General features: G+C 52.1%; 1 protein-coding gene across 3 annotated transcripts; it reads right to left on the reverse strand.

Annotated features, from left to right (window-relative positions):
• Window positions 1-48: 48 nt before the first annotated feature.
• Window positions 49-11,311, reverse strand: AUP1 (AUP1 lipid droplet regulating VLDL assembly factor). Of its 3 annotated transcripts, XM_042807985.1 has the most exons (12): window positions 11,148-11,311; window positions 10,656-10,793; window positions 9,972-10,122; window positions 8,845-9,032; window positions 8,682-8,754; window positions 5,618-5,691; window positions 4,665-4,731; window positions 3,983-4,088; window positions 3,511-3,657; window positions 3,170-3,333; window positions 2,873-2,961; window positions 49-169 (listed from the first exon to the last, which is right to left on the reverse strand). In XM_042807985.1, the coding sequence occupies exons 1-12, from the start codon at window positions 11,195-11,197 to the stop codon at window positions 121-123; spliced, it is 1,296 nt and encodes a 431-aa protein (XP_042663919.1). In that variant the 5' UTR covers window positions 11,198-11,311; the 3' UTR covers window positions 49-120. The 3 variants fall into 3 exon arrangements, with proteins under 3 accessions (XP_042663919.1, XP_042663920.1, XP_042663921.1); XM_042807986.1 differs by lacking the exon at window positions 4,665-4,731 and having other exon boundaries at window positions 5,623-5,691; XM_042807987.1 differs by lacking the exons at window positions 4,665-4,731; window positions 5,618-5,691.
• Between the last annotated feature and the right edge of the window lie 32 nt (window positions 11,312-11,343).

Genomic DNA, 11,343 nt, shown 5'->3' on the forward strand with positions numbered 1-11,343 from the left:
ACCCCGCCCCCCCCTGACCCCGCCCCCCCGCAGAGCCGAGCCGCGCCGTGCGCTGCCGCCGTTTATTTCCGCCGGCAGGGGGCGCGCGGCCGCGCAGGGCCCGCCCCCCCTCCCCGCCGCTCAGGGCCCGCCGCCGGCCCGCGCCGCGCCGTGCGTCTCGGCGAACCGCCTGCGGGAGAGAGCGCCGTCAGCCGCGGCCCCGCCCCGCCCCGCCGGCATTGGGCAGAGCGCAGCCGCGGCCCCGCCCCGCCCCTCCAGCCCCGCCGGCATTGGGCAGAGCGCAGCCGCGGCCCCGCCCCCCCCAGCCCCGCCGGCATTGGGCAGAGCGCAGCCGCGGCCCCGCCCCCCCCTCCAGCCCCGCCGGCATTGGGCAGAGCGCCGCCGCGGCCCCGCCCCGCCCCGCCCCGCCGGCAGCGGGCAAGGCGCCCGGGCTGACCCCCCAACCCACCCCGCCCCGGGGGGCGCCGCCGCGGGCCCGCTCCCCGTTCGGGCTCCTCTACGAAAACCCGGGGGAAGGCGTCTGGCAGGGCACGCTAACCGTGCACGGGCTGAGCGGGGCCGAGCTGCAGAGCGCTAACGCTGCCAGCAGCAGCTCCGGCCCGGAACTGGCCCCTGCCTGGCTTGCAGGACACAGGTTAACCAGTCCAGGCTTCCTGACCCAGCTGTCCTCCCGCACCACGCTGCCAGCAGCGCCCCAGCCCTTCAGTCTTCAACAGGGACAAGCATGGCACCGGCCCGTGCCCAAAACATTCTGCCTAGGTGAGCTAAAAGCGCATGGGAAGGGGTGTGAGCTGCTGTCAAGAAGCTGTAACTGTGCCCAAGCGTGGGACTGTGAAAGCTAAGCCTTACACCTCAGTTTGGATGAGCTACAGCTGCACAGCACACCAGGCTCCAGAGGCAAGAAAAGCTAAAGACCAAAGAGAGCCTCCACCTGGGAGAACAGAGGTGACACCGCAGGGCCACCAGACTCCTGCAACCACCACCCTGGACTGACAGACACCCATCACGTGCTGCCATCAAACACTGGCTAGCTGGGCAAAGAACCGTGCTGACAAAGGAAAGAGAACAGCCACGTCTCACTGAGAATCGCCACTCCTTTCAGCAGCCTGGGCAGAGGGGCTATATGAAATTAAAACATTCAGCAAACCTCGAGCTGCAAATCTTTTCTGACCTTGAAATGGTTGAGTAGTAGAAGTTGCTGCTGTCACCCAGAACTGGAGAGACAAACATATCTGCTCTAGGGCAGTAAGGAGGGCCCTTCTCTGGAGTAAAGAAAGACGAGGAGCATAGTCGCCTTTCCAAATCCCACTGGGATCCCCTCCTCTCAGAGAAGTAGAGTTCACTACTCTATAGACAGAAGAGCCTCAGAAAAAGGACATAAAAGATCAACACACAAAAGAGCAAGTCAGGTGGGGTATCCACAAGAAAGGATTTCCACCCTCTTTTCTTTGCTGTTGAACTGATCATGCCCAACGGATCCAGCAAGAGACCTCAGCCATCTCTGCACTCGTGTTAAAAGGTCTGGGGGACAGCTCTGAAAACAGAGTTTAACATTATCTGTGCCATAGGACTATTCTGAGATGTAATTCCTGAAATGATCTTCCAGAAAAACAGAGCTGTTTAAATTCTTGGTGACCAAGCTACCTGGCATCACCATGGGCTAGCCCGTTAGAAATGGGCACTTAATGAGTTTGCCTAGCTTCAACTTCCAACCACGGGAATTTCCCACTTTCAGTAGTAGGCAGAGCTGATGCAGTGTCAAAAAGCCACAGAGTCTCAAAAGTTTAACTGATCCCTGAGCCTCCACAGTCTTCTCCTGGAGTGCTCTGGAGCAAAGCTCAGTGCAACACCCGAGTGTGACACGAGACGGGTTCTCCCCTTCACAGCAAGACCCTACAGAGTGGAGACCCTGTCTTGCAGCAAGCAGGTCTCTTGTCACTCTGGACTGAGCCAAACGCCCCGTTATCTTTACCATCTCTTCTGAGGAGTCAGGCAGCCTCACTGAGAAACACCCAGGCACTGAGAAGCCATCATTTCTGCTGGAAGCTTATTCTGCTGATTGATCCATTTGCTTTTTAGAAACAGTTACCCCATTATCTGTGTAATGTCTGTCTGCCTACAACTTCTGACCATTAGTTAATAATCTGCTCTTCTCTGCCAGATTAAACAGCCTTTCAGAACCTGGCTCCTTCACCCAGAATTATATATAGCGTGCCATCTCATTTACAGTAAGCTTAACAGACTTCCCCTCCTAACTCTGAATTTTCTCTATCTTCTCTAAAAAAAGACCTAGACACTAGAATTGGACACTTGTTCCAATATCATCAAAACCATGCACAGAGGTCAAACTCACTCCCTGTTCTCTGTAATTCTCCACTTACACTGAGGAAGATTAATTGCACTGTCCTTGTTGCCAAACAGCAAACTTCCTTCTAAAATTAATGCTTCATAGCATCAATACTAATTTCAAAGAAATCTAGTCCCACAATGACTTCTATCAGTCAAATCCGCTACGCCGAAGAACTAAATGAGATTTTTTTGCTAAGCCCTATTCCTCAGCAGCTGTGTTTCTGGCAAATAGCTTCGATCCCACCTAGTCCCCAAAAGCAGAAGCTCAGTGGCAATTCAGGAGACGGAGCGCTTCCCAGGAATGACAAGGGGCTGCATGCTTGGCAGAGGCAAAGCAGACAAGCATCTGTCTCCCCTCTTTCAGACATGGTTCACTGCCTCAGCTCTGCTGCCTTGGGCCAGAGGGGAGGAACGGGAGAACACGAGGCAAAGCAAGGGCTAACCCTTGCTTTGGGCATGTCTGCGTGCTGCTGGGGACAGGGTTTTGGGACTCTGACAGGCTGAGGCGTGGGTGGACTCTCACCTCCTGGCATAGTCGTACAATGCTCGTTTCCGCTCCTGCAACGACAGATGCCGCTCCACAGGGGACTTTGCAAATTGCTTTGTAGCTGGCTGGAACAGAAAGCACAAGAGCCATCAGGAGACAGTCAAGCAAAGCCTGGAGACCTCCTTAGCGGCTCTGCAAGGACCCAGCCTGCCAATTTGGTCTCCAGTTTAAAATGCTCTGCTCCCCTGACATCATGGCTAGTCCTGAACACAGGCCATCATGATCTGGCTGCAAGCCATCAGACCAGATGAGACAACAAAACCCCAAAAGTACCTTGGAAGAAGGCACAGCTACGGAGCCCTGGATGCCAGAAGCAGCTGCAGCCTGGGAGGTAGACAGGGCAGGCAGGTCAATACCAGCCTCCTTACTTTCAGGGAAGAAGGGTACTCTCCCCTCCAGCAAGTTGGCAATGGTGGTATCCACGCAGTTGGTTTGGGCTGTAGGGAAAAAGAGGATCTGTTTTAGAGAGAGCTGCTACCTCAGGACACTCACACTACCTCAGGTCTGCCATTGTGCTCCACAGTGCAGCAGGGACATTTCTCCTTTCAGGTATCACAGAGACTTGGCATAGAAGGTGATCCTGTGTCCCCGCTAATACCCCAGGCATTGCTTACCCAAGTCTATCCTGATGACCTCCAGAGGCACATGAGGCAGCACCTCCTTGACCCGCTGAGACATTGCGGTGATCTGCACATCCTCAGGAGCAACACCAGTCAGGTTAGAAGGCATCCTGGGCCTGGCTGCCAGGGCCTGGCTTGAGGCTGCAAGAGAAAGAACAGCGGGCACAAGGGGGTTGCCAGAAGGTGCATGGCCTTCAAGTTGCAACAGCTCCACTTTCTCCAGTATGAACTGTTGTGTTAGGAAAGTCAGACTTCCCGCACACGACCATCATGTCTGTGGTCAGGAGCAACGGTCCCCTCCCTGCCAGCTAGCTACAGCCCTCAGCCTAAAGCACACAGGCAGCCCCTGCTCCCCAGGAGGGTGTCAAACACGCCTTCTCTCCCTCCACGCAGGAGCAACCAAGAGTAGACTGAGGCCGCCCCAAAGGCAAAGCCTAAGTGGCAGTTCCATAATCAGGACACCCACCTGGGGCAAACGGAAGAAGTGATGTGTGTCTCAGCCTCTTCATGTGTTCAGTTTTATCTGCTGCAGTGAGCCGTGTGGATACCACACCCAGCTCCATGGCCAAGAGCTGCAGAAATATAAAGAGTCACATGTATACAATACACAACACGCATGACCCAGGCATTCCCAGCTTGCAGGGGAGTGTATCAGATGTACAGGCCTGCGTAGAGCCACGGCGAGGGGAAGAGGACTGGGAACTGATTTCTCCAGGGCCTCAGTGATGCATTTCAGTGTTGCATGGAGCACATGAAGGACCAGGAGTAGGCAATATCATCCTGCCAGAACAGGCTGACGGGGAGGTACAAGATCTTTGGTACAGGAGCTATGAAGTACCCAGCACATAAGGGAAAGGTGGAGAAACAATTGCTTTATTTGATTTGTGGTATTATGAAAAGGGAGTGAAAGGTCTGAACTAGAAGGGGAAAGCCTTGATAACTGGCAGAAAGGATAAATGGAGGGTAACAAATAGGCCATGGAAAAATGGAATAATTGTAAGGGGCAATAAGTACAGGCCAGAATTCCCATCATACAGATACACCCATCCAGAAACGCCCTTTGCAACTCTGCTTGCACCCCACTCTCCTCTGTGACCATCCCAAATTGCAGCAGTCCTACAGATCCCTTTCCCACATCATCCTCCTACCTCCTGAACTCGGAGCGCAAAATCCTCACTCAGTTCTTCAGCTCGTCTGGGGACAGACGGCATCCACCTGAATGGGGACAACAGCACTGGGCTGACTGCTTCAGGGGCTGCTGGAGGAGCCAGCCCCATCTGGGATCAATAGCGCAACGGTGTTATCCCCACCTCAGCTCTGCCTGCTCACCCCAAATCTCTCCCCATAAGACGAGCGTCAAGCCTCAACACTAGCTTGCAAAACGAAGGGCAAAGCACAGCTCGGAAGACAAAACTGGCTCACTTAATCTTTATTAGCACTCAAGCATAAGTATCTCCTAATGAAGTTCCCCAAAAGGCCCCAAATGAGCAGACACTGCCATTAACATGAAAGTAGAAAACAGCTCAGCAAGACTCAAGCCAGATATAGCTGGAGAAAGCTACAGCACGAGACTTGACTTCACTGAAATACCCCGACCCCTAAATTTGATTCCATGCCCCTTCCACTGCCTGTGGACCCTTATTACACCAAAACTACCCAGTCTGGGCTCACCTGGGCCCTAGACAGGTGTCTGAACCACCTCTGCAATTCGCAAGGGATTGCAGGGAAGAGACAGACGCTAGAAGACTGAGCTGTCTGCAGGGAATCACCCACGGGACCTGAGCAACCCTGGGGTGAATTACAGCAGAGCAGCTAGCTTCAAAAATATACTTGGCAAACTCGACATAGAAGCCCTGAGAGACTCCTCTCCTTCACCAACTGAATGCAGGAACCAAGAGCCCTCTCCACTTCGGAAGCTGGTTGAAGCTGGTCCAGAAGCTGGACCTGGCATGGACCAATGCTGAACAAAGCCATGCTGAGACACCACAGTGAGGGTGTGTGTTAGCACATGCCAAAAGATCTCTTACTAAAACAGCAAAAACATCAGGCTCTGCTCACCCAAACCCCCGCCCCAAATGAAAGAGAGGGAGAGAGATAGTACCTTACTTGATAAACTGTGAAGGGAACAAAGAAGGTCCAGAGCAGCTCTGTAATCCAGGAGGAGTCAGCCACACTCTGGAGAAGAGAGCACAATGAGATTGTGGCCCGCAAAGCACACGCTAGTGAGGTCTCCATCAGGGAAGCATGTGGGCAGAACACAGCTAGGCCATGGCAGCAAGTAACAGGTATGCGGGCAGAGAGATGTGGAGGACTGGGAAAGAGGGAATGGCAAATCCAGCACAGTGAGGGCAAGCCCCAGGGCAGATTCACCTTCATTAGTCTTCATCAAGCAGAGCAAGAGAGTTGTAGTTTTTTACTGCTTCGAGTCATCTTTTCCTCCCACTAGGACAGCAAGACTTTCCTTTAATATCCCCACGTTCTCTACTACACTGTGCCTTTAGAACGGACCAAAAACACCTTAAGACCTACTAACTCTTCCTCAGAATCATGAACAATCCCCCCTTATTCTGATGGGAACAGCCCATATAATGTCTCAACTCCTGTAAGCTTTATCTCTTCATTTCTAAACAGGCTGCACTGTGAAGTCTTAAACAACTCTTCTCTTTGAAGATAAATCATTAAAGGTGAGTGGCCATTATTACTTTCTTCCTTTTTCTAAAAATCAGAAAATAACCTTTTCCCCAAGAAGTACTGCAACACCTGCCAGCAGAGAGCACTGGAGCAGGCACTCTGAAGCGGTGGGCTCTCCATCCTTCTCAGTGGGACACAGCCCTGAGCAGCTGGACCATACTCAGAAGCCAGTCTGACTGTGAGCAGAAAGCTGAACTAAAGACCTCCAGAGAGTCCCCCCAGCCTACACTTTTCAATGATTCTAAAGAATTTGCTATTGAGTGGACATTGTTCCTAGGATCTTTGTAGCTGGTTACGTTTATTCTTCAGTGACCAAACTCTCCACAAGCTGGTGAGAACACCATCTCAAGATCTACTGCTCACAAGGTAGCTGCCTTGGCTTCTTTTACACCTGACCTCACCCTCGACCAAAGCAATGTGGCTCCAGGACAGGCCTCCTGCCTGGTTTGTTCCATGGCCTGGAAAGAGGTGCTGCAAATGAGAAGAGACCAGAAACCACAGCCACCAAGGGTAACATAAATAAACCTCATTTCCTGGATAAACAGATCTAAGAAACCTAAAATCAAATGCCTTATAGTGATGCCAATAGCCAGACTTCAGTTATGCTGCCTTGTGCCACAGAACACCACCCTCCTTCCAAGATGCCAGCCAATTAGAGCCAAAGAAAATTCTTTCTTAAACCCAAACTGGGTGGTTTGCTGAGCCCCGTGTCTGACATATATAACATAAGGGTCTAAGAAAGCTTTCTGTAAAGCACTGATCAAACCATTCAAAGTATCACATCTACGGTCCTTGGAAGTTTCTGATGGTTTAAAATTACATAGGAAATCCACCAGAATTTACTTAGCCAATGTGCACGAAGGGTAAAAAGTCCTGCTCAACCTCTGAAGGCAAAAATCTGAGCCAAGAAGTGACTATAACCAGTTATCTTCAAACAGATCTCCAGTTATATGCATCCTGTTCCCCCCAAGATTCATGAAGGAAAGGATGCACAATCTACAACTTGTCACATCTCACAAAATTTTTCGGAGGAGCCAAACCCATAAAAAGATAAGATATTCATTATAAACAGTCCAGAACAGGACAGTTCTCCCACTTCTCTGGAGTAGTCATTCAAAAATGTAAAGTATTCTCACTCTTAGAAAACTGCATCTTAATCCAAAACTGAACTTGTGCAGTACCAACATTTAGTCTCAGCACCTGCAAAGACTGCTGCTGTGTGCTTTGTCAGGGAAAAAATAAAAGAATTCTCCACTTTTAAGCCTATTCTCCAGCGTGCAAGCAGCTACCCACAACAATCTCCCTGATAAGCTGATTAAGCTGAGTGCCTTTAAGTGTGGCGCTCTGGATTCTGCATCATGCTTATGGCCTCCTTAAGCTCGTTCTCTCTACTGCTGCCCCACTTCCTTGGCAGTGGGGTTGTCAAAGCTTCACATAGTGTTTTAGCAGTTTTCATCATTACACACATCCAGCTAAAACTGTGTTACTCACCCTGCCAGATATTCCTCTTGTTCCACACCCACAGACTACATTAGACTCACAAGTAACAGCCGTTCACTGGCAGCTATCAGTAGTTCACTGGATCATGATCAGTAATCTAGTTTCTTCATTATTCACTAACCTGAACCTTACCAGCAGGGATCTCAGTATTGTCATCTGCAGCGCCAATAAAAGAACTAAACAGCACTGGGCAAAGAACTAATCCTTAACAGAATCACACTTTAAAAATAGCTGGACGCTGATGGTTTAGAGTAGGAAGTGAGGTTTTATGACCTGCTGGTAAGTGGCTTTATATCTACCCACTGTGCCCTATGACCTTAAAAAGATGGACAACAGAAATTCAACTACAATCTCAGACAAATATATAATGTGACTATTAATCAAGTAGATCCATAAATCACATCAAGAAATAAGAAATTCAACAAAATCTCACTCTAACCAAGCTGAGAACAATTTTATTGCAATCTATTTAGCAGCACTAGTACTATCATCATGAACTTTGCCACTTTTCTGTAGCTAATGTTGCATCATGTTACATATCTGCATTTGGAGACAGGAGTTCAAGAACCTACTCCAGAGACCCTTGCATAACCTTTGGCAAATCGGCCAATCTCCAAGTTGGCTAGAGCTATTCTTTCAAAGCACTTTAAAAGAAGGGAGCTCAGAAAGAAGAGATGAGGCAGCGATGCTATGATCGTGAAAGCCAGATGGCACATTGTTAAACAGCTGAGCCACTAAAACGTTTATCAAAATTGCCAGTGTAACTAAAAGAGTATTGACTTAGCGCAAGTTCCCTGGTAAAGGCACCTGAAAAACAGCGTTGGCACTGAACTTAGTCCTTGGGGTGACAGGACACAAGGCCAGGCTGCACTGCCCACAGGCTTCAAAGCAGAAGCAGCATTAATGGCATTGCCAAGACCCTCAACACAGCGCACGCCTCCACAGCTTCTCCTTGCCCTATGTCCCTGACTCACCACAGTGATCAAAGGCCTCTGAACTTGTAGGGCAACTGGCTGTACCACATCCAAGACTGAGAACGGCCAAGAGCTGGAAAGGAAGAATAATTCAGCAGTGAGTGACACCTAAGCTACAACAAAGTGATGACAGTCCTGCCGCAGGAATACCCATTCCCGGTACCTGAAGCGGAGCAAGCCAGACCGGCCGTTGGTGGCAGCCTCCTCCGGGAACAGCAGCAGTGGTGGGTTTCCTCTGTGGGACGAATACACCTTCAGGGAATCCACCAGCTCTGCTCGGCTTCCTGTTACTCCCAGCTCCATGAATCCCCGTGACCAGCAGATGAAGCCAGGGGCACCGTTCAATGCAGGCTGCAAGGGAGAACATGAGTAAGGAAGAAATACCATCCTGTCCTCCCCCATCAAGGCCCACTTTCCCAGGTGACAGTGGGAGACAGATTTCCTGCTTATCAGCAAAAATGGCTCTGGGGACTGAGGGAGCAACCTACAGGATAAAAGCACTAGTGGAAGAGAACATGTTACTGCCAGGCTTCAGTAACTGCTGTGGCCCCAATTCCATAGGCATTTTGATTCCTAATCTTCAGTTCAGACTGTACCCTTTCTATCAGAGAAACAAATTCCCCTCACCCTAGGTGACAACTGTGTTTCCCCGTCTTCTCTCTAGTAGTTCCTGACATGCTTAGCAAAGGACACACTACTTCCAAGAGTTACTTTTCTCCATGTGAGGAGCAAATCTACTGCTGTTCAGAATATAGGACCAACCAGCTCACTCCCAGGCACATTCGGAGCCTGTTGATTGGGGAACTGCACACATAAGGAATTTCACAAGAGTACAGGTAAAGTTACACAATCGCCAGCCCAGCAGAATAACCTGAGCAGCACTGTCCCACCACAGAGCTCCTCTCAGCACTCCTCTGAGGCGCAACCAGCTGTCCACAGGCAGAAGTGGTACCCAATGCTGTGGGAAAACCCCATAACTAATCCTACCTCTGATACCATGTATTTGAAAGGCCGGAAAAAGATACAGATGCTAGGATTTGCCTTTTTCAATAAAATCAATACCCACTGTAACACCTCCTGCTCCTCCTCACCCTGTTTCATTCTTTCATGCAGAGCCTAAGTGTGTGACGCTGAACCACCAAAAAAACCTCAATGCTTGTGCAATCCTGGGTTAGTAAATAAGAACTGAAGGTGGCCATGGCGACACCTAAATTCTGACAGAGCTCTCTGTGAGCCTCTCTTGGAACGAGGTGCTTCCAGACCCGTCATGCTCAGCCCCAAGTTACTCACCGTATTACATGAGGTCAGAAGGTTGATGACATTGTGATCAAATTGTGTAACATGGTTGGCAATATACACCCTCACATTGACATCACGAAGCTGGGGATCACTTTGCCGCACAAATAAGCCCAGCACTGAGCACATCACACGTACAATAAACCTGGGAGAGGGAGGGAAAGTGGTTTCCTCAAGTCCTGCAGTCTGAGCCATTACCGGCTGACACATCCAGCAAAGAGAACAGAGACCTGGGAATTCCTGTGACTTGACAAAGGACACTGGTACAGAATTGAAATTATATGACAGATGTCTAGGACAGGAATTGTTGGGGCTGAAGGCTGCCTCTAGAGCTGTAGCTGCAGCATGAAATATGGGGCAGTAAGCCACCACAGAATTCCTTAGCAGGATACCCAGCTGATCTAAGCATTTCAGACCAGTCCTTGAGCTCTCAAGAGGCAATTGCCAGCTTTGGTCTTGGCAAAGAAGTCACCTTCCTGCGTCCTGGGAACGAAGAGTCCCTAAAGCACTGCTCCCTGTAAACCTCAGCATAAGCCAAGCCTCCATAGCAAGGAGCCCCGCATGGATGCGGGCAGCTCTCCCGCCCCGCGCTACCCCACGGCAGTGTCTGCACACCACATCCCCACCCCAAGGCAACACCAGGAGCTCCGCGCCCTGAGGGCAGCCAGGCTCACGCACCTCCGGAGCACACTGTCAGGCAGGGCGCAGCTGACCAGAAAAACATGTACGCCAATGAAGAGGCGCAGGACGAGCAGGCAGAGCCCCACGGGTGCGTAGAGCAGCAGGGCCAGGAGCAGGAACCCGTCGGTCGGAAACCTGCAGGGTGAAAGAGCAGCAGAGGCAGGCTGAGCACGGCTGGGACACGGACGGGGTAGCCAGCTGCCCAGCTGCCTGCCTGAGCCCTCCCGGGGGCCGCCCTGCGCCCGCCGCCCTCCCTAACCACCTGGGCCCCCGCAGCGAGAAACCCAGCCGGCCCCGCGCTTCCCAGCGGGCCTCCCGGGGATGCCGCAGACCCTCAGCGGCCCCTGCCCCAGCACACCCCGGCCTTCCCCGCGCAGCTCCCTGGGCGTCCCCCCCCACAGGAACACCCCAGCTTCCTGCGCTGGCCTCCCGCGGGACGCCCCGAGGCCCACCCCCACGAACCGCAGCGCGGGGCCTCGCGGCTCTCACCGGTGCGAGTCGAAGAGCCGCTCGGGGCCCGGGGCCGCAGGAGGCTCCATCCCCGCCGCGCCCGCTGCCTCAGGGCCGACCGGCGCTCGCCGCCATCTTCCCTCGCGGCGGCCCGCCTGGCCCGCGCGGGGCAGCCTGGGAGGCGCGGCGCTTTCCCGGCGTGCGCTGCGCCGCCCCCCGCCCGTTCCCTCCGCCT

The sequence above is a fragment of the Tyto alba genome, unplaced genomic scaffold, assembly GCF_018691265.1.
Source record: "Tyto alba isolate M040663 unplaced genomic scaffold, T.alba_DEE_v4.0 Super-Scaffold_6, whole genome shotgun sequence".
Lineage (NCBI taxonomy): Eukaryota > Metazoa > Chordata > Aves > Strigiformes > Tytonidae > Tyto > Tyto alba.

Excerpts from the sequence above, each read along its gene's own strand:
- AUP1 (XM_042807985.1), bottom strand. The coding sequence starts at position 11,197 with ATGGAGCCTCCTGCGGCCCCGGGCCCCGAGCGGCTCTTCGACTCGCAC. Across the intron at positions 10,794-11,147 it reads CGGCTCTTCGACTCGCACCG|GTTTCCGACCGACGGGTTCC; the intron begins GTGAGAGCCGCG and ends TTCACCCTGCAG. Across the intron at positions 4,732-5,617 it reads TTCACAGTTTATCAAGTAAG|GTGGATGCCGTCTGTCCCCA; the intron begins GTACTATCTCTC and ends GTCCCCATTCAG.